Genomic DNA, 26430 nt, shown 5'->3' with positions numbered 1-26430 from the left:
CCTTAAAGACATGATGCAACGAACCTTATTATTGAAACACCTTATTATTGAAACCGTCTCGACCAATCTCCTTGAACGTGGCTGAGTTTGCGAAGACCGCGCATACCTCTCTATATACTTTGAGCTTGGTTCATTGTCTAAAATCTTTAAAACCTCCAAAATAGTATTTCGCTTTGGTTAGTATGCAACTCTAGCAGCACACGTTCCAACATACGTAATCTAGTCGTTTACCCGGTCGCTAGGTACAGGATTATTCAAATGCCTCAGGTTAAGATTTCAACATTATTAACTCGGAACTTACTCAAAGGAAGAAGAGAAATGAGTAATGAGATATTATGAGTCAAAGAGAGTCGAGACAACATATTAGGTAGGTAGTGGGCCTTTAATAGGGACGCGGGAGGGTAACTTGACAGACGATATTATGTCCTCAATTGCCGGCGAGATAGGTTTATACTCTACCTCTTATTAACAAATCAAGACTTTGAGAAAGACTTGCAAGGCGCGAAGATAGTCCTCCCTAATACATAGCTGTTGGAGTGACAAGGTCCAGATGTGTATACACGTATTACGTAAGGAAATAGAGAGTATGAAATGACTGAAAACGATTGGTACTGATTGGTTGATTGATTGGGAAGATCTATGAAAGTGGGAGGGATCTCTATTTACATTTATGTGGGTGGGTATGCGCGTGTGTGTGAGTCTGACCCCAGTGTCACTGTCACGTGTGTACACCACATATATTAAGTTGGATCATCCCTCCTAGTAACTTGGACAATACAACCTTCTTATACTACACATATTGTGATAGTCACCCCAGTCATGTGACTGTGGTGACTGTGATCCCAACAATAGCACCAATATTTTAAGCACAAGGATTGCTATAAAACGCATAATAACAATAACGACAATCTTATAGGTATAGTAATTTCAGTATAGGTAGTGCTTATCATTATGTCCTACATAGATAAGGATCGTATAAACATTTTAGCTGTCGGTGGACAAGGTCTAACGTTAGAACTTCTAAGGTCAGAGATGGGTGCGCAATGGCAGTGAGAGAGATAGAGTAGATTAACGATGATATGAAAGTCTAAGTTCTAAGGAGACGACGCCTATATATGTTCACATATAGGTTACGTAAGGTACTACATGACTAGCACGTAGCCGGCGCGCAGCTAGCGCACAGCTGCACTCCCAACACTACATATTAAGATTAACTACCTAACGTATTAGTTGATAAGCGCAGTTACTAACTTATACATATTCATAATTCAGTTGTTATTATAACTTAATCAACTCGGTTCTAATCGAATGTAGCATATCAGGTAAGTTATATTGCTCCTTACGCGTTCGCCCGGTAAAAGACGATTGAAGGCTCTTAAAAAGGTATGGTTGCGAAGATTTCGAGATACACTAGAGATAGCACCAACTTTTAAAAGTCCGGGAAGGATTGAAGGAATAATGGAGTTCCCTAATTAAACTATCACTTCTAACCTATAGGATTTCTCCGCCTATGCCGTCACCCGATTCCCTGGTTTCTCAGTTTGCTATGCAGTGTCACATCCTCGGCATGCAAACGCATATCTAGTCCAAGAATCTCCCCTAAAATTGATCATAATCAATGTGGAATACGAAATACGATAATCGTACCTAGATCGTGGAGATATTCCAGGAACATACTTACTATTTTATAGCCACTTTGAGTATAGCATCGGAAGCTGAAATCTACATCGAGATTGCTTCCCCGATGTTGTGTAGCACCTATGCTGCAGTGGCCCATGTCGCTCTAATCTTGCAGCTTCGCAACACGTCACCAGCCCGCCCGACAAGGTCAGATGCTAAATGATGGCTGCCGGAATGCGATGCCGTGTCTGTCAAGCCTCTCTACTTCGTCGGTGCTGGTACCGGTGGACCTGGGAGGTGACCGCTATTTGAGTCGTCGTATGCGGGTGACAAAGTCGCGTACCACGTCTTTGCATGCTACACAACCTGACTACCTGCCTATGTAGGCCTTTGCCTTTGAATAAACCGGCTGTCATTATCGAGTCGTCCGGGTCGATGGACCGAAGAAGCTTTCGCGAACATGTCTTGGCCTAGCACTTACCTACCAAGCTGGTGATCCAAATCTCAAAGCCCGTAAGCAAAGCGAAATACGGAGATTATTCCTTGACCTGATCCACTTTTCGAGCTCAATGCCGAGTAACCATGTGCTGGGTATGCTGGATATGCCGGCATCACCCAAGATCTTGGTTCGGCATAGTAATGAATAGGAAGGAGAGCACCGCTCGTATCGAACCCGAAGAGCGACCTGCATGCCTCGTACAGCAAGCAGAACCATGTTTTGTGCAAGATAGGCAAGCTAGACAAGCTGGCTGAGCGGCTTCGACCGTCGAAAATGCAAGCTTCCCGTGCCCCGTACCTGGATCATCCTGCCTGTCATTCATATATTTATCTAAGGCAATCGCCAATCACGAGTGTGACAATGGTGTTGCCTTCCTGTCCAGCCACACAGCTCGCGTGTTCACGAGTCCGCGATGCACTTTTAAAGTGCTGCGAATATATACGCTTAATTACCTAGGGAAGCCCGTATTACCCTATCCTCTTTTTAGCATAATTATTATAATAATGGTAATCTTCAATATGGGGTGCCCTTCAGGACTCCGTAGCCTTTCGTTATGTTTGCTCGCGAGCACGGCGTCAGCCTCCGTATTACTCCCCCGGGATCCCGTCCCGGAGGGCTTCGTCGCCGCCCCGTATTACCCGACCCCTTACGGCGGTTGGGCCGATGACTGGTCCGAGAGCTACGAAAAAGCAATCAAGCTGGTGTCGCAAATGACACTGGCCGAGAAAGTTAACCTAACCGCTGGTACTGGTCTTTGGATGGTAGATTATATGCACGACTTATACGAGAGCTTCTTGCTGACTGTAGATTAGGGTACGATAACTAATCAGAACTACCCCAAGTAACGTTTTAAATACTAACGTACGACTTTAGGTCGCTGTGTTGGAAATACTGGCAGTGTACCACGGTTGGGGTTTCCGGAGCTATGCTTACAAGATGGTCCCCTGGGCGTGCGCACAACAGACAACATCACTGCTTTTCCTGCCGGCATCACTACCGGGGCAACGTTTAACAAGGATCTGATATATGAAAGAGGTGTCGCCATCGGTGAGGAATTCAGAGGTAAGGGAGCCAACTTCTACTTGGGACCAAATGTTGGACCCCTAGGAAGGAAGCCGAGAGGTGGCCGAAACTGGGAGGGCTTCGGATCCGACCCCGTACTTCAAGGTATTTCCGCAGCCCAGACGATCAAAGGCGTGCAAGATCAAGGAGTCATCGCCACACTGAAGCATTTGGTCGGATATGAGCAGGAGCTTTACCGCATGTACAACCCAGTACAGCAAGCATACAGCTCGAATATCGGTAGGTGTATATGGAAAAAAAATATTGCTAGTTTACGAGACTGATTGGGTCGTAGATGACCGAGCGATGCACGAGCTATACCTCTGGCCGTTCGCGGATGGCGTGAAGGCTGGAGTCGGCTCAATAATGGCCTCTTATAATGCGGTACGTTAGCTTACGATTGTACTTTGATCTGGGCGGGTCTTATTAATTAAGCTGTAGATCAATGGATCTGCTGCCTCTCAGAACAGCTATATTCTGAATGGCCTCTTGAAAGATGAACTTGGCTTCCAAGGCTTTGTCATGACCGATTGGCTTGCGCAGATTTCAGGCGTGGCGTCTGCTCTCGCCGGCCTCGACATGTCCATGCCTGGAGATACAGTTGGCAACAACATACCGCTCGATGGCTATTCGAATTGGATGTACGAGCTTACACGATCAGTATTAAATGGTTCCGTACCTGTTGACCGACTAAACGACATGGCTACACGTGTCGTCGCTACGTGGTATCAGCTTGGCCAGGATAAGGACTATCCTCCTCCCAACTTTTCTTCGAATACGGCGGATCGCGAAGGACCACTTTATCCAGGTGCACTCTTCTCTCCGGTCGGTGTCGTCAACGAATACGTCAATGTCCAAGCCGATCACAAAGTCGTTGCTAAACAAGTGGCCCAGGAGGCGATTACGCTACTGAAGAATAACGGCAGCTTTCTTCCGCTATCAACTTCGGCGCCCCTCTTCGTATTTGGCACCGACGCTCAGGCTGATCCCAAAGGTATCAACTCGTGCACAGACAAGAGCTGCAACCGAGGCTTGCTCGGTATGGGATGGGGTTCAGGATCCGCGAACTACCCTTACATAGATGACCCGATCAGTTCGTTCAAGCGAAAAGCAACCAACGTGACATACTACGCTACAGATAGCTTCCCGTCCGTCCCAGCGCCGACTGAAGACGATGTTGCCGTTGTGTTCCTCACATCTGATTCCGGGGAAAATTCATATACTGTCGAAGGCAACCATGGCGACCGCGATGCGTCCGGTTTGAAAGCTTGGCACAATGGTGACGAGCTTGTTCAGAAAGCAGCCGCGAAGTACAGCAATGTTGTCGTCGTTGTCCACACTGTTGGTCCTATCGTTGTGGAACCTTGGATTGATCTTCCTTCTGTTAAAGCTGTCCTCATTGCCCATCTTCCCGGGCAGGAAGCAGGCGACTCATTAACCGAGATCATATATGGCGAGGCATCACCCAGCGGACACCTACCGTACAGCATTCCCGTCTCCGAGGACGACTACCCTGATAGCCTCGACCTAGTAGCTACGCCTCTCAGTCAGACGCAGGATACTTACTCGGAAGGCCTCTACATCGACTACCGGTATCTAAACAAGCAGAACATCAAGCCGCGCTTTGCCTTTGGTCACGGCCTAAGCTATGCGTCTTTCAGTTTCTCCAACGCTACCATCACCCGCGTGACAGAGCTGTCCGAAGTACCACCAGCTCGGCCCGCCAAACCCACATCTCTTCTTGCTAGCCTAAACACTACCATCCCCGCTGCGTCCGAAGCGTACTTCCCAGACGGCCTTGACCGCATCTGGCGGTACCTCTACCCGTGGCTATCTAAGGGTGACGCTGATGCCGCATATAAAATCGGCGTAGCCGGCGACGAGAAGTACTCGTACCCAGAGGGCTATTCAGGCGTGCAGAAGGAAGACGTTCCGCCCGCAGGCGGCCCCAGCGGCGGAAATCCCGCCCTCTGGGACGTCGCGTACACGATCCAGGTGACGGTGACGAATACCGCAAAGGAGGGCACGACGGCCGGAAAAGCCGTCGCGCAGGCATACGTGCAGTTCCCCTCGGACGCGGGCGTCGACACGCCCGTCATCCAGCTGCGCGACTTCGCGAAGACGGGAGCCGCGCTCGCGCCCGGGCACAGCGAGACCCTGTCCCTGAGCCTCTCGCGCAGGGACCTAAGCGTCTGGGACACGGGGCGGCAGAACTGGGTTGTGCCGAAGCCGGATGGGAGGTTCAAGATCTGGGTCGGCGAGGCGAGCGATGCTTTGCCGGTGGTGTGCTACTCGGATAGCTTGGAGTGCGAGACGGGCGCTGAGAGTCCCGTTTAGGGGGCGGGAGATTTGCGGCTGGGGAATGAGACGGTGATGGTGGATATGAGTTTGGGGATGGGAATGGGAATGGGAATGGTGGATTGGTGGGGAGATGGGTGGGAGATGGACGGGGTATTAATAGAGCTATAAGGCTCTGTAACTACGCGTTTTCTAGTATCGTTATGAATGAATGGGTCGTATACGCCTAAATGACCCTTTGAAGCTATCAGTCTGAGCTTTCTCGTGAGACTAGACTTTCGTATGTTAGAGATATATCACTTATTCTCTTGAAAGCTATTATAAATTTGGGATTGGAGGTTAAAGTAGCATGCCTCTGATAATGGATCTGGGAAGAGGGTGACTACGAAGTACTCAACAAACAAACTTATATACTAGGTTAAAGACTACTTTGACCGGTTGAATCTTGGGGTCCCTGGTTTGGAGATAGTTCTTAGAATATACAGTTCTATATGTAGTATATAGTACATCCCACGCTCTCTCCTCTACTACACCGTCCTCAATGAGGGCCTCGAACCAGTTCCCACTCGTGATTTAGCCAGCATCCCCGTCACGAATTCCTCATAGAAGCTCGTCATTTCATCCCGTGCGTCGTCTCCCGCGTGTCCGGATACAGCGTATAGACCCCAGACCTTAGCGAGGCGCGGCACAAGGAGCCATGCATAGCACAGACGACCCTAGTTCGACAGCATAGACCTCTTCTTCTCCTTGCGCCGCTGCAGCGTCTTGCGCCCGTTGTGCGAGCGCACGCGGCTCAGGAACCCGTGACGCCGCTTGCGCACCAAGCGACTGGTCCGCGCCATCGTCGGCCGCGGGCCGAAACGGACCTGGGCTGCGCCGGAGAGCGACGGGTGCGCGGTTAGGGAGGTCTTGGGTACGAGGTCTGCTGTTGCTGCTCCCGCTCCGGCGCTGGGTTGGGGAGCGAAGGATTGGAGGAGGCTGTTGGAGGTGGAGGTGGGAGACCGGAAGATGGATCCGGGGGACGCGCGGAGCGTGGGGCGCAGCGTGGGGAGGGAGGAGAATTGTCTACGGAGGGTTAGAGAGAAAGAGGGAAAATAGATAAATATATAAATATATGTTGGGACTGGTGGATTGTTGTACGGACCTTCGTGTAGCTAGCGATTGTATGGATGCGGTTGTTGAAGTTAAAGCATGTTTACCGGCGCCGCGAGCTCGTGGCAGAGCGGCTAGAGCGAAAGACCGCATTGCGTGGGAGGAGGACAGATGATCGAGGCGGATTTGATTTGATTTGCTAGCGACGAGAGATGTGTATGTGTATTCCGAGGCGTGCTAAGGTTCAATGTATCTTCATGCTTCTTCTTCCTATCTGCCTTCCCCAAGCATAGATCCCCTGCCCGATTGGCCCTACTCTGGTTTTGGGCTGGTGGCAATTGGCGTTTCGGCGGATAGAAGGCGGTTGTGGTCGTTCGCTCTCGCGGGGTTTAGTGAGGCTTCTCGCGATGTCGAAAATTCGGATAGAAAGATTAATTGAGTAGATTTATGGATCGGCCCGTCAGAACCCGTAGTCAGCTGTCGCCTTATCGATAAGAAACAATATCGCAGCATACAAGGGCAGACTTGCGATTTGAGGAAGTATGGATTGGAGATGGATCGAATATGCACATTACATAGTCGTCTTCATGATGATATATGCTAGTTACTACGTAGAAGCATGCTAGCTAAACGTTACATATTGCTAGATAGGTGGTACCTATGTAAGGACATTACACGTTTGTCGGATACTATAAGACGCGAAGCATAAGATGGATGGCTGATATACATCAGGAAAAAATGCACCGAATGCAACAAGTCTTCATTCGAAATTTTATGTTTAAAAAATCAATGACCAACTGCCAGCACTGTTTACAAGATGACTCAAAATAGGCTGAGATCGATATTACACGTCCAACGATTCCTCTTCCTCATGCCGCTGCTCAAGGCACCGGTCATAATGAAAAGATGTGTGAAAAGCAAAAATTCCGCTCCCTACGATCCACGAGGGATAATAGAAGGGGGTCAGCTCCGCGCTGTGCAATGCAGGCGTCTCCCCTTAAGAACCCTCATGCTTGAGCGAAGGTTCTTGGAACAAGGTAAGTATGAAGAAGAAAAGGAAAAGAATTCTAAGATTCGGGGAGGGTGGCCAGTTATTTATACCCATTTCTGAGGGCGGTGAGTGGGGCAGAAACAAAGCAAACAAAGCAAGTGCGGCAGAATTCCAGGGCAAGGGAAGAAAGAGGCCAATCAGGAAACAACGATCCAATTAGCAAACAGTATCTTTCAGCCGCTACTACCCCACCACTTAGAATGCGAAAGGGTCTGTGCACGCATGCTCAATTACGTGTAGGTAGAAAGTGCGATACATTAAGAAGGTACTTTGAAATTGCAACATTTTTCTAAGCTCTGAAAGTACCTACCATGATTCTTGGGTCAATCAAATTGCATAGACTACATCGCACCTTCTCAGGTACACCTACCGATCTTTACAGATCTGGCCAGAATAGACACTTGTACAAGGTACCCAACCTACTGCGTCTGCCTCATGTCGGCGATATTTGGTATATACGCTATTCTTTCAAGAAGGTACGACAGAGAGCACGGTCCACATCCATATCCGATAAAAGGCACGGTCCAAGTCGAACGCGCTAACATGGCATTTACTCCACACTATATAAACGCTAGCCTTGATGGAGTAATTCAATTTGCCAGTCTCGACGCGTTTCCTTCCTTAGCAACCCTGGTTTTCGCGTTTGAACGCGTTGATCCACCAGCTAATCCTGGACAATCGCTCAACTCAACCACTCCTTCACCAATTGACTTCTAACCAAGACAATGTGGTGAAGCCTCATACTACCGCATATTCCTGTCTCCAAAAGAGACTTGCTGAGTTTGACTGTCTACATTTGCCTGCGATTCTTTATTGGATCTAAACTTCTCCAGTCTTCATTCTATAATCAACCTGATCTTAGATTGACTGCTAGTTTATTGCCTATTGCCCTTAACCTGTAATGTGCTAGGGAGAGCCCGCCCTTAATTAATTACCTCAATGCCTCTATTTTCGATATCCCCAAATATTCAGGAGTCACCAACAACACCGAGGAAAAGAACACACGAGGACTTTGTTGACACTCCTAGCCAGCTTGCCATTGGAGATCCTTCTCATTCAGAGAACCTAGGAAAGCTGAAATCTGCTGAAATGTCCGTCCCTGCTATCAACCCTCCGCGTAAGTATTGTCTTTTATGCTGTACCCGGCAGCCATAGTGGCTAATGCCTATGTTATAGAGTTGCCTACATTGATGGCGACAATGGATGCGACCCCAGGAAGCAGCCCCGCGGCTTTAACTGAAGCCGGGTCCAGTCCAGCAATGAGAAAATCACTCTCGCCGAATAAGACACCTCTATCATCTCCCTCGGCATCGGGAAGCACAGCTTCTCAGCCCACACAATCGGATCTTCTTTCCGCGCCTACAGCCCAAAAAGCCCAAGGAGCTAAGCGAAAGCCGTCAACCATCGAGGAGAAGCTCAACGCCACTAAGCGGCAGAAATTAGGGGTCAAGGCGACAGAAAGGCTAGAGAAGGAAGAGGCTAAAGGTGCTGAGAAAGCTAAGAAAGAAAAGGAGGCCGAGGAGAAGCGTCAAGCAAAAGAGGCGAAGGCAGCCGAGAAGGCCAAAAAAGAAGCCGAAGCAGCTGAGAAACGCCAGAAGAAGGAAGCCGAGGCGGCTGAAAAGGCTAAGAAGAAGGCTGCCGACGAGGCAGCTAAAGCAGCGAAGATAGCTGAGAAGGAGAAAAGAGATGCTGCTAAGGAAGCCGCCAAGCGCAAAAAGGAAGAAGCAAAAGAGCGACAGCAAAGCATGCTGGCGGGTTTCGTCCAGCGAGCTGCCAATGCGCCCCCGAAGACGAAGAAGGCTGCCGAGCAAACCGCGAAGCCTTCTGTGGAATCCGATGCCGCCGACAGCTCGCCGAAAGCTAAATCTAAGTCGGAGAAGTCGGCGTACGACCGATTATTCCAGCCCTTCTTCGTTAAGCCCGACGTCATGCTAGCTCCACAGCCGTTTGAAATGGACGACGAGACCAAAGATATCAAATCTAGAATTCTGGACCAGTACATTCGTGGCGAGCGAGGCGAATTCAACCCTAAGCCGTTCAACCCAACGGAAACCTTCAACTTAGCATTCACGCGAAAGCGTGGTATCATCCCGCCGAGCGTGAAGAGCATCATGGAAAGTTTGCACAGCGAGGCTGAGCAGGCGGGTACAAAAACAGAGTCGCAGACCAAAAAACTAGCTGAAAATGCTCAAGAACGACTCAACGCTATCACAACGAAATACCTGTCGTTCTACGAAGACGTCAGACCACCGTATTTCGGAACCGTCACTACGCCTATCGAGGCCACGAAACTCCGCTTCATATCCCGTAGACCCGTCGGGAAAGCCCTCCCACTGAATTACGACTATGATTCTGAGGCAGAATGGGTGGAAGACGACGGTGAAGACCTAGACGATGAAGATGACGATGACGATTCTCATGATGGCGATGGAGAAATGGAGGACTTCCTCGACGATTCTGAGGATCAACCTACTACGGCCCGACCAACTTTCCTTGGTGAAAAGGAGCCGGTCAGTACTGGTATTTGTTTTGAGGACGAGACGAGACTCGGCCCTTGTCCTACCACGTATAAGTATCAACTCGAGTTCCTCCTAGGTGAGTTCTGTCAAATTAACGATTTGATATCTTGGACTAACAAAGTTACAGATACACTCGACCACTCAGGAATTGATCCCTTCTCAACTTCCTACTGGCCAGCTCCTGCGAAGAGAGCCACAACGAAGAGCGCAGTTACATCTACACCTGCTCCTCCTACATCTATGCCTCCGCCTGACGTACCCACAGGCGCTTCGGCGCTTGCTTCGAGTACGGGCAGTTCTCTCCAGGCATTAGAAAACCAGAACATAGTTCCGAAGGACGTCTTTGATGAGTTCAGGCAAGCTATCATCAGCGATGAGCTCAAAGAATTTACCAAGGGAACGATTATAGAGATGTTGGCGAAGAAGTTCCCCAGCTGTACGAAGACACAAGTGAAAGTGACGTTGGACAAAGTCGCCCACCGTGTTAGTGTCCCGGGCGCGAAGAAGAACGTCAAGCAATGGGCACTTCTACCAGCATATGCCTTGTGATTTTGTTTTTGAGTTCTGCACAGCACATTCACATTGAGAGGAGTGGCGTTATGATACCAATGCGTGGGAGAAGATTCCTCTTCTGTTCAGGGGTTTATGCATGGCCTAGGTAAGGGGGAGGTACTACTGTATTGCATTACATTGCACTACCAGAAGCAATGGCGGACACACCATACAAGCTTTACTTTTCTTGCAACACGGAAGGAAAAGCCCACATCTACTGTACATTTTGTGTTTGAGATTGCAAAATCTCGTCGGCGGGGATCTTTGCGAGATCCGGTTTGGTAAGGGGGGATTCTGGACGGACGGACGGCTGGTTTTTGAGTTCACAGGACAAGGTCAAAATTAATGACATGGAACGAACTGATTTCGATTTCAGTGTATTTCTTTTTTTCTCTTCGGTGACGTGACGTGATGTTTGTGATTAGTTGCCATTGCGATTATGATGATTAATTGTTGTTATTCTTTCTTATGTCTTTGTGCCTTGATTCTTGATAGAACTTGTTGAATCGACTTTGCAGTTGCAGTTGCTTGATAGGACAATCATTATAGTGCTTAGGTAGGCTTCTAATTGAGTTGCTTTGCTTATAATATCTTGCCCCAGGTTTTGAAAGTCCGTAATAGAGGCTTGGACAAGTGTATGAGGTTCTGGTAAAGGGGACTAACTAGGTTATATCCTTATTTACCTAAACCTATAGGAAGTTGAATATGACGATTAGGTAAACGCTAGAGTAGTTGCCTCACATTCAAAAAAAAAAAAAAAAAAAAAAAAAAGAAAAAAAAAAAAAAACCCTCGTGATTCATGAGCTGCATTATAGCGTGATATACGGGAATCCTTGAATATTTAAGAACCCCGTACCATAGTATAGGTAATTTGCCGAGCCATCTTCGAAGACGGTAGGCCAAGTTCGCGTATAATAACGAACATAACTAAGGGTAAAAGTAAGGGGCATATATTCTCCCCTTTAACTATACGAATCCTCCTGGTAAATAGATTAGGTACCTATACATGTTCATCGGTATTTAGATGTAGAGAAGGAGTCGAGTAGAGGACCTCTTCGGGTTATTTTCCTAAGGCTTATTTCAAGCTTGTGGGACTAACTTCCTGGTTGAGCTTTGAGTTTCTTGGGGGAAAGGAGTATATATATATATGTGTGTGCGTGTGTGTGTACCTAGGTAGGTATACTTCAGGTATACTTCAGGACCAGACCACCATTGGCAAGAAAGTTCTTCTCTTGACCATAGTGAAACGACTCACATTGGGGTTGGTATCTTCCACAACATAATCACCAGTGTTACGTTATACTCCGGCCTGGAACATCTCACGGGCTAAGCGTCCAAATATCCCCTTTAAGTTCGCACCCAGAGTATCCATACAGCTTACGTCTTCCCCTTTAGGAGTCAACGTCCGATCCTAAGAAGCGTTCTCCCACTTGCCAAGCCCACGAACAGATTGTTTCATCTTTTATACTGTTTCGAGCATATATAGGTATATAGCACAATCCTCCTCCACGTCTACATTCATTCCGGAAATACTACCTACACATATCCCAGAAGACTCGATTCTTAAAGTCCTAGCTTCCTTAGATTTTCATCATGTAATTAGGCCACCGCCAGCCTCTAGCACCTGGATTTTAATACAGCTACCTATACAATACATCAAAGCGTGGAATCATACGGCCCGATAACCTAGTTCATGGGACCCGTCCTTACCAACCACAAAGGGGTGGGTGTTAGATATTTCGTTTCGTTTCTTTTTTTCCCGTCAGACACATTCAACCACACACACATAAAAAAGAAACCCAACATGCCGCAAGAACCTATCATAATCGTATGACACCCCCCCTCATAATGTACACATACAACACATAGACACACATATATGCAGACGTCATCGGCATCTGAAGATCCTAGTTACACATTCATCCTAAATCCGGCCTTTAGGGACAAGGAGGGTAAGTAGGAGGAGCCATTTGGGAGGGTTTTTGTTTTCTCGCGTCATGGCTAGCAAGCAAACATAGGGCGTCGTCGAGGAGGAGACGAGACGTTTGAGACGAGACGAAACCTCAACAGGCAGCACCAAGTAGCATAACGTAACAAACAAAAAATGGCCTGCTTTCGCATTGATCAGAACGCTTCTACCCTAATACAATTCGCTGCTTGTTTTTCTAGTCGGGACCGTCCTCACCGTAATGATTGTGCGCGGGAAAAACCATGCATGCAAATGCGAGTATTTAACAGCAAAGCCACCTCATCGTCGACGGCGCGGGGCTCGGAATAGTTGATCCCACTACGATCGTTGCTGTTCGTCTTGTAACTGTCGGGGTTTGTTATTGTTGTTGTGAGTTCGCTTGTCGCCGTGGTGGTTCTGCGCCGCCTTCTCGCGGCGCATCTCGTCAATAGCAGAACGCTGCTGCATGCTGGCATCATGACTTTTGAACTCGATGCGAGTTTCGGGTGGACAGTTCAGCACGCGCCGCATCGTCTCGCTAATAATCGTAAGCAAAAAGAACCTAACGAGAGCTATAGTGAATAGACGTACCGGATCTTGAGGACTTTCTGTCCAGTGCTACGGGTCCAAATACTCAGCACGTCCTCTCCGTTGCGCATACTCAGTACAACACCACAGAGCTCATCGGTCTCGTCTCCAAATTGATCGCCAATACAGGCCATTAGGAGATCTTCATAGTATCGATCGGCGACACCCTTCTTCAGTCGCAGAACCCACTTTCCGCCGAGCTTGTTTTCGTCGTCTTCCCATATTGGACGGATACCCTTCTTGAAGAGATGGTAGTCCGATACCGTGGGCAGCGACGAAGGCCGCTTCAAGTGTGAATAGGCCAACCAGAACTCCTCCACAGTCTTGACTGACATCATGGCATGTAACGTCTTGTCATATTCGATGTAGCCGTTAGCCTTGGTAATAGGCGGCCTGTACCAAAACACCCACGTGTCGCGGAGAGGGTGTGTTGATGCCGCGGACGCCTGCTGGGCGCTCGTCTCAGAGATGGAGCCCATGGAAGGTTTGCCGACGGTGGATCGCATAGCTTCCTTTGCCGTCTTCTCGGAGGAGGGGGTCTTGGCGCCGACTGCACCCATGGCTTGCTCGAAGGGATTTCCTTGAGATTTGGGAGTCTTGGCCGAACCGAACGATGCGAATGCGCCGGATCCGAGGCCAAACTGATTAGCCCCTCCGGCGCTAGTAGGAGAGGTCAGGGTGCCGCCGGGAGTCGTCGCGCCAAATGGGTTCGAGCGGCCGTGGGATGAAGTGGTGCCATTTCGACGTGCTAGACTCGAGAAGTCCCGCGGGGTTGTGGAATTATCGGACTGACTCGGCGTGGACAGAGAGAGGTTGGTAACACTACAGAAGTAGAAGTAGTTAGTACTCAAGACGAAGATGGAATCTCGACACGGACAAGGTCGGACTCACTTGTTACGACGAGTCCATATCGATTCTTGTCTATCCATGTTGAACTTCTAGCACGTACGTCGGTCGCTCCCAGTAGGACGAGTATGTTGAAACTCCCCAGTACCACCAATACACCGTCTACAATTCAAAAACTCGGCAGACCACGTTCTTTCTAACAACACTGTTGGGAAGCTTCGCTAATATGATACGCCACGTGCAGGTGAGAAGTGGGAAGTGGGAGATGGTGGGCGGTTCAAGTATACAGATCTAACGATGTGAGAAGATGAAAGTGATGATCTTAGGTTTGTGGATGAGGTAGTGGGTAGAAGGATTCTCGAATTTTAGTCGGTACTGCTGTATAGTATGTATTTTTGGTAAAGTGAATATCGGGAAGATTCTTGGTATATTGTATTGTATTGTATATTAAGTTATTCGGCGAGCTCATTCGTGGGGAAGAAGTTTCAAAGTTCCAACTTTTCCAGTGATCCTATGGCGTATGATAAATTGGGCCTAGCTCCCTTTCGTTACCTTTGTCGCTCCAGCGCTCTTGCCCATTGCTTAGGCGGTTTTATTTAGCCAGCCGATTGCCAGGTGATCACAACAGCATGTTTCTGTCCGCTCTTGCCTTCTACGGTAACTAATTCGGTGGAGCGGTGCAAGTGGAGCCGTTCCGAGAAAAATTTCGACGTTAAGTTTTCATGTTTTTTGTCTGTTGACTTTTTTCTCTCTTTCTTCTTTTTTCAACATTTGAAAGACCACCAACTCAAATCATCGCCAGCTTGCCAATTTTGATTTCCACGCTGCTGACGACTCCGATGTGTGTGTCGAGAGTAACTTCATTGTATCCCTTGTTTAAAACCATCATCACGAGGGCCCTTAACTGCTGGCTACCATGATGCGATGATGACCTGAAACAAGTCTGGACAGCCGATAACCATACCTGGAAATTTCTATAGATACCTCAGCCAACTTCCGTAAGCGCAGGTTAAGCCAGAGCTGTTTGATATTGTAGGTAAGCCATGCAGATTTTTTTATACCGTATTCTGCATTAGCTCTGATGACCTCTTTTTGAGCCTGGTAATCCAATAGTGTTCAGCCAACAAAATGTGTAATCTGTCGTCACGATAGTCTGCGCAGTGGTTGAGCTTGCGGAAAAATTCGGCATGTCTGAACCCTGTGCTACGAAACATCGACGTCTAGAGGAACCAGCGCGGATATTTACTAATACAAGTTAGCAGCATCCAATAACTAAACCGTCGCACAATGTGCTATATTTATAAAGTCGTTGTGCATTATCTCCTGACGAATGTCTACGTAAACGCTCCAAAGTCCGAAATATGACTATTGGTATAATCAAATTTCGGATAATCCATCAGTATATTCCTACTTGCTAGGGGCGCCGAGCCACTAAATTGCCCTATCACGTTATGATTATGCGTGCATGCACATACTGCAAGGTCGAGTACAACCTTTCGAATGTCGTAGGCATTTGATATCGACCTCGACATTTAGGATTGTGGTAAAATGCAATATCATTTACGGATTAACCTTTATACGCACCAACCAACTCAGTTCTATAATCGTCCAAGGAAACAATTTCTAGGAAAGGACATGGCATCCTCCAACACGATAGAGATCATTTCCCAACTGTATCACAACTATAGTTGTTCCATTCTTCTTTAGGGTGGAAAACCCTGGTCATGGACTGTCACTGACAAGTGCCAGTAGTCATGTCGACTTGACGAATTTGTATCCACTAGAGCATGCGTGGATTGCTCTGCTTGTCCATGCTCGTAGCGGCGGCCCGATCAAATAAGTTAGTTTACTGGTCCTTGCCAAAAGAGTCGGCCTTGGCGCGCAAGTTGGCAGCGGTTGAACCGGACTCGGAAAAGTGTCGTCCAAGCATTGGCTGTAGGAAAGATCGGAAGATAAGTTGGGCGCCGCTACATATTGTTAGTCCGATGAGGTAGCTGAAAGCTGTGTAATAAAATACGAACCTGAACACGGGCAGCGAAAGCCACAGCAAGAAGACGAACTTGAAGGTATAGTAGAAGGGGAACCAGTAGACAACGCTGACGGCACTCTCAATAACGCTGTAATATAAGTTAGTGACGTAGGACGATACGGGAGGGCCGCGTAGCTTGTTCGCTTACGAGAAGAGGGCAAAGACAACCCAATACTAAAGCAAGTTAGCTAAGGAAAAATTTTGTCCGGATCAATAACGGAACGTACGGTCAACCACTGAGTGTCATCTGCCTTGGTGGTACTGAATAGGGCAGCTAGAGAGTAGTATCCGGGGACAACGAAGCCGGCGAAGTTGGTCAGGAGTTGACCGCCAAGGTTGAAGATGATGAAGAATAAGTAGAGGGAGGCTACGCCGAGAACGGCATAAACCTTAGGAACTCCAAACTGCTTTTCGAGGTTGTTGAGAGCAGGGTATTTGGAAAGCTATCTTCTCGTTAGTCTTCAGGAGCATGCGACCCGGCTGATATCTAGATAGCCCAACAGGCTAGGACATAGGATATATGAATAGGGTATACGGTATGGCGTACCTCACGGTCGAGCTGGGATATATAATGCTGAACACGATCCTGCGCAGACATTTTTGCTATGATTTATTCGTAGAGCTGTAAAAAGGTTCGAAGAATGTCTGTGAGCTTGAAAGTTGATAAAAGACAATATAGTTGCGCAGAGGCGGGGGAATGAGTAGCTGCTGATGTCAAAGCAAAGTAGCTGTGGTAATTTTTAGGGTTAGCGAAAAGCCACCTTGCTTAATATGTACACGTAGGAATGGGGACAAGGCGGCTGGGATGTGGGATCCGGAGACTGCCGGACTTACGGCAAGGAAGTTTGATTTGTTGGTATTGCTGGTATGCTAGTATGCAAGAAAAGAGGTATCGCACGATGAAGGTAAGGTTGTTATTTAGGTGGTTAATGAACTAAACACGACTACTTATGCTTTTATAAGCTGTTAATAGGCTGGATAATGGTGATGGTATTGTAAGAAATCGGATGCCGGATTGTGGGAAAGGGGAGCAACGAAATTACGTAGTGGGTAGGATGCGAAGGAAACGATGACGGAAGGCCAACCACGGCTGCGAAATCAATTTACCGTAATAGCTAATTCATTGGATTGAGGACCATATCCGTCTACATACGCTACATACGCTAGGTTAGGTCTTATGTTAGGTACCTGATAGCAATTACCTCATACACGTCCACTACCTTCTATGCTAAATTTTACGTGGAATATGTCTCATATGTAATCCGTACGTGCATATCTAGATAGGTACGTATCTTACGGAGGTATTCTGCGTACCCCGCCCGGCAGCCCGGTGATTACACCAAGCAGATAGTAATCGCGAACGAAATTAAGTAGGTACTTGCACATACCCAATTGTGTGAGCAGGTACGCAACGTAAAATATTTGATGTCTTCATTTATAGCAGTGCTCCATTTATATAAAGTTGCATATATTCAGATTAATGATACTGCCTACATACATACCTATATAGGAGGTCATGTAGTCAGCGCAAGGGACAGTATTCAAAGGTAAATGCTTAGGTACATAGGTACGTTAAGGTACGGAGTGCGTCTGTGGATTGAATCCTACCGGAGAAAGTGCGGGTTAGTTATGTAAATAAAAACTTTGTTGTTAGTTAGCGCGGCTTCCATAGGCCAAAGCTTAAGCACTTAGGTAGCTTCCATCCGAGTACCCACCCAGGTCTATCTTCGCCCACCCCTGCTCTTTAAAAGGTATTTACCAGCCACAAATAAGTAACCTTCCGTACTTCTGGCTTAGGTACTACTTCCGCGCTCAATTTCCAGCCATCCACAGTTCAGCAATCCACCGTTGCCCCGACGAGAGTTTTCTTGTTGTTTGGCTAGTCGTCTCCGCCATTTTCTGCCTCTCATCCAACAGAATCGTCAAGGGCTTGTCGCTCGGACTGACGCAGCATCGCGATACTCAATATTCTACTGCATGCACTAACCTCGAGTAGTGCTTCTACTTTATCACTTTATCTTTATTCTGTATTCTTTCTTTAATCGCCTCGTGGCGCGTTTCTTTTCTTCGCTACTCGCCGCTTCTTTGCCTGTGTTTATATTGTGGTCGCATCTCACTGTTCGGGGGTAAACAACCCTAAGCACATGGAGACTGGTAAGCCCATCTTACTATTGAAGCCCGCGAAGCATGGCCGAGTGTCCACTATGATCTCACATCAATTCGATGCATGACTTTCCCTTATTATGTCCTCTAATTATCATATAGACTCTCAGCCTCTTGAAGCCGGCGCAATGTCGCAGCATAACCAGAGACAGAGGACTATATCGAGGGCTTCGACAGCCTCGATCCATAGCGTCGCGACACAACCAACGCTTGACCAACAAACCTTAATGGCGCACCACGGCGCTTTCACGGACCAGTGGGTTTCAAACGATCACGTCCCCCCGAGAGATATGTCATCGGCAGTTCAACCCATGCCAGCCGGAGATATGATGCTTCGTCCTGCCTCCCAGATGCCGGTCAACCAGTCGTTCGCGATGAGTTCGAACATGCACCCTGCCGTCGGGCTTGCTATGCCGTACGCTCAACATCCCAACCTGCATCCTGCTGTATCAACCGAGACCTTTACTGGAAATGCGAGTTTCACAGACGCCGATAGCCAGATGATGGATCGTGATGAGGCCGACGAGGTTGATTCGCTTGCTGGACGACCGCGAGGCTCGAAACCAACTTCGAGCCGCACTAGCGCGAACAACGAGCTTGAGATGCGCCAGCTATTTCAGGCCAATAAGACCCGTACTCTCGCCGATGTAGCAAAGGAGCTTCATGGCAATGAGCGTGGACCTAACTCCGAGCGCGCTCGCCAGATCTTCGCTATGCTATGGTAAGTTATTCAAGAGTTGAAAAAGGATGTTGCTAGTATAAATGGGATAGGCTCTGACTCTGTGTAGGATCAATGGGGTTTGTGCGAAGGGTAGAGGTTCCGTACCTCGAGGCCGTGTTTATGCCAACTATGCATCCCGCTGTGCGACGGAGAGAATAACTGTCTTGAATCCTGCTAGTTTTGGGAAGCTTGTTCGAGTCCTTTTTCCTGGTCTTAAAACTCGAAGACTCGGCGTCCGTGGAGAATCAAAATACCACTATGTCGATTTCACTCTGCTGGGTGATCAGCCCACGTCCAGAGAAGTCTCTATCCAGCCGGCGATTCCTTTCCCGGAACCAGCCCCTTTTACGCGTTCTTTGAGGTCCGTGTCACCCGCTACTAACTCGTTCGCAAGGCCTGTTCTCATGCCCAACAGTGTCGCGCAGTCCCAATCCCCTGCATTGGATGCACAACATTCAGCTCTTCCGTCACCTACGCTCGTACAGCAATCTGATACCCCGGCTGGCTCACGATCGGCCATCTCCCGAACTCACAGCTTATATAACCAATGCGAAGTCAAGCATCTCGATCAGTTGCATTCGTCTAACGCTAAGACTGCTATACGCTTAGCATTTATAGAGCCTGAGCATCCTTCCAAATCAGCCGAGGCTCTCGTTCTACCTAAGATCGAGCCGTTTTTACCCAATGGAACGGACCCAGATGCGGCAATGTCTCTAACTGCTCTCTACCGATCTCACTGCACATCCCTAGTGGAGTGCATTCGCTATTGCAAGGAGAAGGCTTTCTTTCACCTCTATACCTCTTTTCAGGGTACACTCACCATGCCCGTGCAGAAACTCTTCTCTCACCCCAGCATCGCGCCGTGGATAGAAGAGTGTGATTATGTACTTTACCAACGCATGATCCAGATCATCTATAGCCTCGTCTTACAAGCCATCCCGCAACCCGTACTGAACGCGTTCGAGAAAATATCGCAACAATTAGTCTCTCACATTCGCGAATCTTTTCATGGGCAGCCGAGGCATGTAGTCCAGGCCAAGGAGGCCCCCGCTACTATATTTGCCGGTCTACTCGACCGTACTCTACGAGTTAACCTCACAGCTCACGCTGCAGCAAATATGCTTTCGATTTCTGCGAATAGAGACCAGATGTATCTCGATTGGATGTCAGGGGTTAGGGTCCGCAAACTTGCTGAATGCGTCCCAACCAGAGGAATGGATGATTTAGTTGATCTCTTGTTTAATGAAATCCGAGACCTAATCGACCCCGTAAACGTCCCTTGGAGTGAAGAGTGTAAGTACCTTTATGGGGAGATAGCACTCAACAACAGACGAGGGTTACCGTCGTCAAATGCTTCTAATGGTAGCTCAGAGCACTTTCTTGAGCGCTGGGTCGACTTCTTATTGTCTCTCCAGAAACGTTTCCCCTACGCCACGGCGACGGATATTGTTTGGTGTGTGCAACGTGTCGGGCTAGAGGTCATGCGGGACCTTACCATGCGCCAGAGCAATAGTTTTGGAGCGTGGTGGGTGACAAAGTGCTGGCTCGACGAGATGGTTTCGTTCCTGGCCGAATACGGCGGTTTCATGAAGTCGAAGAACTCGCTACCGCCCGTTGCTGGCGACATCAAGCCCCCGGTAGATGGTAACGACGTGACCCTTCGAGGTTCGCGTGTTGGCAGCGACGATCAAGGCATCTCGCATATGTCCCAGCCGCAACCGGACCGTGCCCCATTCCCGTCTCAGATCGAAGTCAATGGGGCAGACTCCCTCCACATGTCCGTGAACCACGACGATAGCGGAATTGGGATCAGGACTCCAGAAGAAGACTTTCCTATTGAGAAATTCGACTACCAGGAGGGTCAGGACCAGAGCCTACATTCTCTCAATTTAGAGGAACCCGTCCAATAGGATCGGCGCGAGTCTTTATGGTTTTGAAGACTATATATTAATATTCGGTGTCGGTGGTGTTGTTTAACTATTTGCCCGATTGGGTAAGACATGACCTACGTACACGAAGGTATGACGGTATGACCGAAAACGATAGACAGCCAGGAGACCCCATGGTTCGAGGATTTCGGGGTATACGCCTGGCAGGAACGTTTGAGTGGTAATTTTGTAACGGACAGGGCGCACATTTTCGAGGTACGGAAAAGAGCTTTTGAGGGTTGGGCCGGTATAGTTGGTCCTTGTTTACATAAAGGACAAAGTGCATGCATGCATGGTCAGGAGGAGGGCTTTTAGCCCCAGGTGTATAAGGGGCGGCATGGATATTCGCCTTGGTACTTTGATAGGATCTTTGATAGGATAGGAGATCCGAATACTTGTGTAGCATGGCTTGTATGATACCCGTAGCTATTTACATCTGTCCACGCGCAGCCAGTTGCGCTCTGAAGGATTCTTATACTATGGCTGCTTTTCTTACGTGTTTTATGAGTGACGATCATGGTAGTTATGAGATGTGGTTTATGATATGTAAGATAGGGCACCGGACAGATCCAAGATACTAACCTAGATGACTACCTAATATAGGTATAGCGAGATGATTCGGGAATTTTGAGAGCTATTCCAACAACCTGCCGATTAAGCAATGAGTCACAATCAGAAGAGGTATGTTGCCAGTATTTCGTGGTGCTATGATATACCTCTCAAGGTAAGTCTCAAACGCATGTTAACTTATGACCTCAATTACACAAGAACAAGGCTACCTGCAAAAAGGGAATAGGGGTCCCGCCTTTATGCCCCACAATTCAACTATGAGCTATGTATTAGCCGGTATGCTGCTTCCACAGTTTCCACCATATGAAAACCCGAAACGGATACCATTTTTTCATTCGCTACCGATTAATTGTGGCGTGGCACCGCCGTTGAACCTCCGATTCGGGGCCCCTTTCTAGCGAAGACTAATTCAATTTTTATGTCTGAACCCGAAGAGCAGCAAGTAAACACCTACCAAGTATATCATAATTCTTCCAATCAACTGCCTACGTATTGTATTCTCTTTTCTTTCATTTGAAGTAAACATATGTGATTTGTATCACCAATTCTAAAAAGGACATTCAAATTGTAACTCAGTTTAGTTACACTGAATCTGCCCCGCCATCAACGCACACACTTTTACATCATTCAGACTCGGTATACAGACTCGGTATACAGACTCAGTTGCTTTTACTACATATAAAATCTCATCAACACCGAGGCGGAATTTTATTTCATTCATTCTTATCTCACAATGGCCATGGACGCTATACTCCAAGGCAATACCAGCAGCGAGGGCTGGATAGTACAGAAGTTCGGAGGCACAAGTGTTGGGAAATTCCCAGACAGCGTTTGTGATGCACCGACCCTTTCTTGCCTAATGCAGTATGACTGACATTGTCCTACTTGAATATAGATTGCTGAAGGAATTGTTCGGTATGGGATTGCAAATTTATCCCTCTACGAGACGTTACTAACTCTATGATAAGAGCCAGCTTAAGATCGAACAAAATTGCCGTCATTTGCTCTGCTAGAAGCTCTGGCAAGAAGGTGACCGGTACTACCAGCCGGTGAGTCACTGGATGCTTTATGAAAGGGCAACTGGCCCAATTGATCTAACACGATATATTCATATAGATTACTAGAAGTTTACAAGCATTTACGCGCTATATCGGCAGCGACGAGTAATGAAGTCACTCAGCAGGACCTCGTCGAGAAAGCGAAGCTTGTCATACGAGACATCTGCGTCGACCATGTCGCAGCAGCGCAGAAGTGGATAAAGAATCCCGACCTGCAAAAATCTGTATCGTCCAGCATAGAAGAGGACTGCCAGGAACTAATAGACTATATAATTGCGGCCAAGCGATTCAATTTGGAAGTTAACTCGAGATCAAAGGATCGAGTAGTCAGCTTTGGAGAGAAGTTGAGTTGCAGATTTATGACGTACTTGTTAAGAGATAGGGTTCGTTCGACTTTTACATGAAGGCGTCACAATGTTTAACTGACAATATTTGTAGCATGTTGACGCAGAGTATGTGGACCTGTCTGATGTTATGCATTATGACAGTTCCGACCGATTAAGTCCAGCATTTTACAAAGATGCAGCCGCCATTTTCCGAAAGAGGATACAAGCCTGCAATGACAGAGTGCCCGTAGTCACGGGTTTCTTCGGCAACGTCCCTGGAAGCTTGATGGATGGAGATATTGGGCGAGGATACACTGACTTATGTGCCGCTCTGGTCGCGGTTGGAGTGAAGGCCCAAGAGTTGCAGATATGGAAGGAGGTAGACGGTATATTCACGGCAGATCCCACCAAAGTCCCAACAGCGAGGTTACTCGCGTCTATCACCCCGTCAGAGGCAGCAGAACTCACATTCTACGGTTCTGAAGTCATTCACCACCTAACGATGGATCAAGTAATCAAAGCGGATCCGCCGATACCAATTCGCATCAAGAATGTGAACAATCCTCGTGGAAATGGTACCATCGTGGTTCCAGATCCAGTGCAGTCTCCGGCACAGAAGATCAAGAGGTCCCGGCCTTCGGACTCCTCGTTGCGGAAACATCCTCGGAGACCCACGGCAGTCTCTATCAAGAACAACATCACTGTTATCAACGTACACTCGAACAAACGTTCTATTTCTCACGGTTTCTTCGCCAAAGTGTTTTCAATCCTCAACAGTCATAGGATATCCGTGGATCTTATCTCCACAAGTGAGGTTCACGTGTCAATGGCCATCCACTCTTCCAGCCCATCCGTCCGCCATTTTGAAAAAGCCATGGCAGAGCTAGAAGAATGCGGAGACGTTAGTATCTTACTCAACATGGCTATTCTAAGTCTAGTTGGTGCAGAGATGAAGAATATGACGGGTATTGCTGGCCGCATGTTCTCGACGCTGGGAGAACATAACATCAACATCGAGATGATATCGCAAGGTATGTGACTACGTATACAATACGCGTGGTATGGCGCTTCGGGCATTTTGCTAACTACGATAACAGGCGCAAGTGAGATTAATATCTCATGTGTCATCGACGCAAGGGAAGCTACGAGGGCCATGAGCATACTGCATACAAACTTGTTCACATTCCTCGATTAGTAGCACGACATACTCGCATTTAACATGACATGCGTGTTTCGTGTTTGTGAAATAGGTCACTATAAAACGGTGGTTAGGTAGTCAGTGTGTACCGGTTGAAAAAGGGGCTTGGGCATCAACACGCCCCCATAACCAGAGCTAAAGCTACCTATGCTTGGCTACGTATAAAAGCTTGATAGATATAGAGGCGTCAATTTGCTTAAAGCGTGTTTAAATAAGAGCCTCTTAAATAAATGAGGCAATTTGCTTTTAAATTCGTGATGGCCGGTGTCTTTTCTAATTGTGTTTAAGACCACAGATGATTCAACAATATTCATTTAGGCAGTCCGTTGATATTCACATATAGATCAAGAGGTCTCATAAATTTAAAGATTCAAAATTTTAGTGATACACAGGTCCTGTTACTGGTACCCTTAAGCAGTGATGGTTATTTCCAGCATTTGCCTAGCTGGGTAAGTCTGAGGTTAAATCTGGGCGTTGATTCGTTGTTTGCATCTAGGCCAACCAAGTATGCCGAATTTCGGCGGCCACCTGTTGCTGTAGCAGGGGTAGGTACCTGTCTTTATCGATAAAGTCAATAGCTGCAGCGCCACACTTGACCTTTCTTATCTTCATCGCTATCCGTCGCATAGTCTTCATCATTCATCACCGCTGCAAATCGTCAATCTCTCCAACTACGACACGATACACTTTCTTACCCAACCAACAATCCAAACACCTAAATTCTAAGCTCCGATCATCCCACACCAATACCGCCAAAATGCCGAAAGCAGAATTCGGATCGACGAAATACCTAAACAATAAAATGAAATCGAAGGGATTACAACGACTTCGATGGTACTGTCAAATATGCGAAAAGCAATGTAGGGACGCCAATGCATTCAAGATGCACACCCAAAGCGAGTCTCACACGAGGAAGATGCTGCTAGTTGGCGAGGATGCGAAGAAGTATATCGACGACTTTAGCAACCAGTTCCTCAAAGATTTCTTACAGCTACTACGAACGTCTCACGGAGAGAAGCAAGTGCAGATCAACCACTTTTACCAGAACTACATCGCCAACAAAGAGCATGTCCACATGAATGCTACCAAATGGCACTCTCTTACCGAGTTCGCAAAGCACCTGGGAAGAGAAGGAATTTGCAGAGTCGAGGAGAATGATAAGGGAATTCATATCGCATGGATAGACGACTCCCCGGATGCCTTACGCCGAAAAGAGGCGGTGCGGAGGAAGGAGATGCAAGATAAAGGCGACGAAGAGCGCGAACACATGTTAATCAGGGAACAGATCAAGCGCGCGAAGAGGGAAGCGGGTGAGCAAAACGAGGACGAGGTCGACAATTCGGAAGGCAAAGAGCTTAAGAGACAGGAAGGAGAGAAAATCAAGCTCTCCTTTGGCGTCAAACCCGCTATCCAACCAGCACCAACATCCTCTCCAGATAAATCCACCCCAGAGACATCAGCGTCGCCGCCAAAAGACGCAGAGAAGAAAGAGGAGCCAACAGCTACACAAGAACAACCTTCCACGACCCCGAAACCTGCCGCCGCGCCCATTTCGCTTAAAATGGCAGCCAAGCCTCAGCCCAAGAACGTCTTCGCAGCTGCGAAAAAGAACGCGCTCGCAGGGGCGCCGAAGAAAGCACCGGCTTTTGGAGAGCCGAAGAAGATGAGCGAAGCTGAGCGTATCATGAAGGAGGAGATTGAGAGGAAGAGGGCTCGGGAGAGTTCGGGTAGGGATGGGGGTTCTAATAAACGCCAGAGAAATTGAAGTATACTGGTTTTTGGAGAGGGTCTTTAGGCTCTTTAGGGTTTTTTTTTCTTCTTAAAGCAGCATTGCGATAGGCGTTAAGGTATACCATCCGTTGAGGTTTGATAAGGGCATATGGAAATTGGTATGGGCGCTTAGGGCGGCTATTTATTCAAGAGAATAATAGTGTAGTCGTCAACTTTCAAAATGAGACGTTCGGCTGGTCCTACTAGGCTAGGATAGGACTTGAGAACAGTTCTAGTTTTATGCGTGAATATAATATTTCTTCATGTTTAACACATAAGCCCTATCTTCGTTTTTCCTATGATAATCACGTAAGGCTACGGCTACTCACAAACGTTTGTTTCTACCGGGGCCTTACGTGGGCTATTTGAGCCGCGTCATCATTCATGTATGATGCGATTGAGGCTCCATTTGGAGAAGCGCTTTCTACATACTACAACGTCACATGCGCGACCGGACGCTTTCGACTGCCTATACCTTACCTCCTGCCGTAAAATCCTTAGGGCTGGGGGAGCGGTGAGGTATAGTTTGCGTTCGCTTGGGGGGGTTTGTTGGGTGCTTACCTATTACTAGAGTCTGTAATGGGCAGTCCTA

General features: G+C 47.7%; 8 protein-coding genes across 8 annotated transcripts; 5 read left to right on the top strand and 3 right to left on the bottom strand.

The window, feature by feature from the left end:
* Window positions 1-2637: 2637 nt before the first annotated feature.
* Window positions 2638-5518, top strand: F5Y00DRAFT_251749 (glycoside hydrolase family 3 protein; the record flags this gene model as incomplete). Its single annotated transcript, XM_048009856.1, has 4 exons — window positions 2638-2869; window positions 2993-3421; window positions 3477-3565; window positions 3623-5518. 4 exons carry the CDS (start codon window positions 2638-2640, stop codon window positions 5516-5518), a joined length of 2646 nt encoding a protein of 881 aa, XP_047867534.1.
* A 355-nt stretch (window positions 5519-5873) lies between these two features.
* F5Y00DRAFT_230222 (uncharacterized protein) lies at window positions 5874-7047 on the bottom strand. Its single transcript, XM_048006878.1, has 2 exons — window positions 6624-7047; window positions 5874-6544 (listed from the first exon to the last, which is right to left on the bottom strand). The coding sequence occupies exons 1-2, from the start codon at window positions 6722-6724 to the stop codon at window positions 6196-6198; spliced, it is 450 nt and encodes a 149-aa protein (XP_047867533.1). The 5' UTR covers window positions 6725-7047; the 3' UTR covers window positions 5874-6195.
* An 862-nt stretch (window positions 7048-7909) lies between these two features.
* F5Y00DRAFT_230220 (chromatin assembly factor 1 subunit A-domain-containing protein) lies at window positions 7910-11215 on the top strand. The gene is made up of 3 exons (XM_048006877.1): window positions 7910-8739; window positions 8799-10217; window positions 10269-11215. Exons 1-3 carry the CDS (start codon window positions 8562-8564, stop codon window positions 10688-10690), a joined length of 2019 nt encoding a protein of 672 aa, XP_047867532.1. The 5' UTR covers window positions 7910-8561; the 3' UTR covers window positions 10691-11215.
* Window positions 11216-12251: 1036 nt separating this feature from the next.
* F5Y00DRAFT_13453 (translation initiation factor eIF4e) lies at window positions 12252-14783 on the bottom strand. Its single transcript, XM_048004260.1, has 3 exons — window positions 14121-14783; window positions 13233-14051; window positions 12252-13179 (listed from the first exon to the last, which is right to left on the bottom strand). The coding sequence occupies exons 1-3, from the start codon at window positions 14156-14158 to the stop codon at window positions 12981-12983; spliced, it is 1056 nt and encodes a 351-aa protein (XP_047867531.1). The 5' UTR covers window positions 14159-14783; the 3' UTR covers window positions 12252-12980.
* A 1138-nt stretch (window positions 14784-15921) lies between these two features.
* F5Y00DRAFT_259604 (TB2/DP1, HVA22 family-domain-containing protein) lies at window positions 15922-16702 on the bottom strand (the record flags this gene model as incomplete). The annotated part of the gene is made up of 5 exons (XM_048010907.1): window positions 15922-16042; window positions 16097-16192; window positions 16253-16278; window positions 16332-16547; window positions 16652-16702. The coding sequence occupies 5 exons, from the start codon at window positions 16700-16702 to the stop codon at window positions 15922-15924; spliced, it is 510 nt and encodes a 169-aa protein (XP_047867530.1).
* Window positions 16703-17613: 911 nt separating this feature from the next.
* On the top strand, window positions 17614-21577 carry F5Y00DRAFT_230203 (uncharacterized protein). The gene is made up of 3 exons (XM_048006876.1): window positions 17614-18988; window positions 19056-20928; window positions 21002-21577. The coding sequence occupies exons 1-2, from the start codon at window positions 18348-18350 to the stop codon at window positions 20896-20898; spliced, it is 2484 nt and encodes an 827-aa protein (XP_047867529.1). The 5' UTR covers window positions 17614-18347; the 3' UTR covers window positions 20899-20928; window positions 21002-21577.
* Window positions 21578-21695: 118 nt separating this feature from the next.
* Window positions 21696-24319, top strand: F5Y00DRAFT_230183 (aspartate kinase). The gene is made up of 6 exons (XM_048006875.1): window positions 21696-22315; window positions 22382-22401; window positions 22455-22535; window positions 22603-22927; window positions 22983-23901; window positions 23968-24319. The coding sequence occupies exons 1-6, from the start codon at window positions 22220-22222 to the stop codon at window positions 24063-24065; spliced, it is 1539 nt and encodes a 512-aa protein (XP_047867528.1). The 5' UTR covers window positions 21696-22219; the 3' UTR covers window positions 24066-24319.
* Window positions 24320-24688: 369 nt separating this feature from the next.
* F5Y00DRAFT_230181 (domain of Kin17 curved DNA-binding protein-domain-containing protein) lies at window positions 24689-26085 on the top strand. Its single transcript, XM_048006874.1, has one exon. The coding sequence runs from the start codon at window positions 24826-24828 to the stop codon at window positions 25831-25833; it is 1008 nt and encodes a 335-aa protein (XP_047867527.1). The 5' UTR covers window positions 24689-24825; the 3' UTR covers window positions 25834-26085.
* Window positions 26086-26430: the final 345 nt, after the last annotated feature.

This window comes from Daldinia vernicosa (genome assembly GCF_022497035.1).
Source record: "Daldinia vernicosa strain CBS 139.73 unplaced genomic scaffold F5Y00scaffold_10, whole genome shotgun sequence".
NCBI lineage: Eukaryota > Fungi > Ascomycota > Sordariomycetes > Xylariales > Hypoxylaceae > Daldinia > Daldinia vernicosa.
The sequence above is the reverse complement of the archived record's forward strand: the minus strand, read 5'-3'. Positions and strand labels throughout refer to the sequence as shown.

What these genes read in the sequence shown, in the direction of transcription:
- F5Y00DRAFT_13453 (XM_048004260.1), bottom strand. Translation starts at nt 14,158, where the DNA reads ATGGATAGACAAGAATCGATATGGACTCGTCGTAACAA. An exon ending in ATATGGACTCGTCGTAACAA is followed by an intron (nt 14,052 to 14,120) that starts GTGAGTCCGACC and finishes CTACTTCTGTAG; the next exon opens with TGTTACCAACCTCTCTCTGT. An exon ending in CAGAAAGTCCTCAAGATCCG is followed by an intron (nt 13,180 to 13,232) that starts GTACGTCTATTC and finishes TACGATTATTAG; the next exon opens with CGAGACGATGCGGCGCGTGC.
- F5Y00DRAFT_230181 (XM_048006874.1), top strand. Translation starts at nt 24,826, where the DNA reads ATGCCGAAAGCAGAATTCGGATCGACGAAATACCTAAACAATAAAATG.
- F5Y00DRAFT_230183 (XM_048006875.1), top strand. Translation starts at nt 22,220, where the DNA reads ATGGCCATGGACGCTATACTCCAAGGCAATACCAGCAGCGAGGGCTGG. An exon ending in GTGACCGGTACTACCAGCCG is followed by an intron (nt 22,536 to 22,602) that starts GTGAGTCACTGG and finishes ATATTCATATAG; the next exon opens with ATTACTAGAAGTTTACAAGC. An exon ending in CATCGAGATGATATCGCAAG is followed by an intron (nt 23,902 to 23,967) that starts GTATGTGACTAC and finishes CTACGATAACAG; the next exon opens with GCGCAAGTGAGATTAATATC.
- F5Y00DRAFT_230220 (XM_048006877.1), top strand. Translation starts at nt 8,562, where the DNA reads ATGCCTCTATTTTCGATATCCCCAAATATTCAGGAGTCACCAACAACA. An exon ending in CCCTGCTATCAACCCTCCGC is followed by an intron (nt 8,740 to 8,798) that starts GTAAGTATTGTC and finishes CCTATGTTATAG; the next exon opens with AGTTGCCTACATTGATGGCG. An exon ending in TCAACTCGAGTTCCTCCTAG is followed by an intron (nt 10,218 to 10,268) that starts GTGAGTTCTGTC and finishes ACAAAGTTACAG; the next exon opens with ATACACTCGACCACTCAGGA.
- F5Y00DRAFT_230203 (XM_048006876.1), top strand. Translation starts at nt 18,348, where the DNA reads ATGTCCTCTAATTATCATATAGACTCTCAGCCTCTTGAAGCCGGCGCA. An exon ending in CAGATCTTCGCTATGCTATG is followed by an intron (nt 18,989 to 19,055) that starts GTAAGTTATTCA and finishes GACTCTGTGTAG; the next exon opens with GATCAATGGGGTTTGTGCGA.
- F5Y00DRAFT_230222 (XM_048006878.1), bottom strand. Translation starts at nt 6,724, where the DNA reads ATGCGGTCTTTCGCTCTAGCCGCTCTGCCACGAGCTCGCGGCGCCGGT. An exon ending in CAATCGCTAGCTACACGAAG is followed by an intron (nt 6,545 to 6,623) that starts GTCCGTACAACA and finishes AACCCTCCGTAG; the next exon opens with ACAATTCTCCTCCCTCCCCA.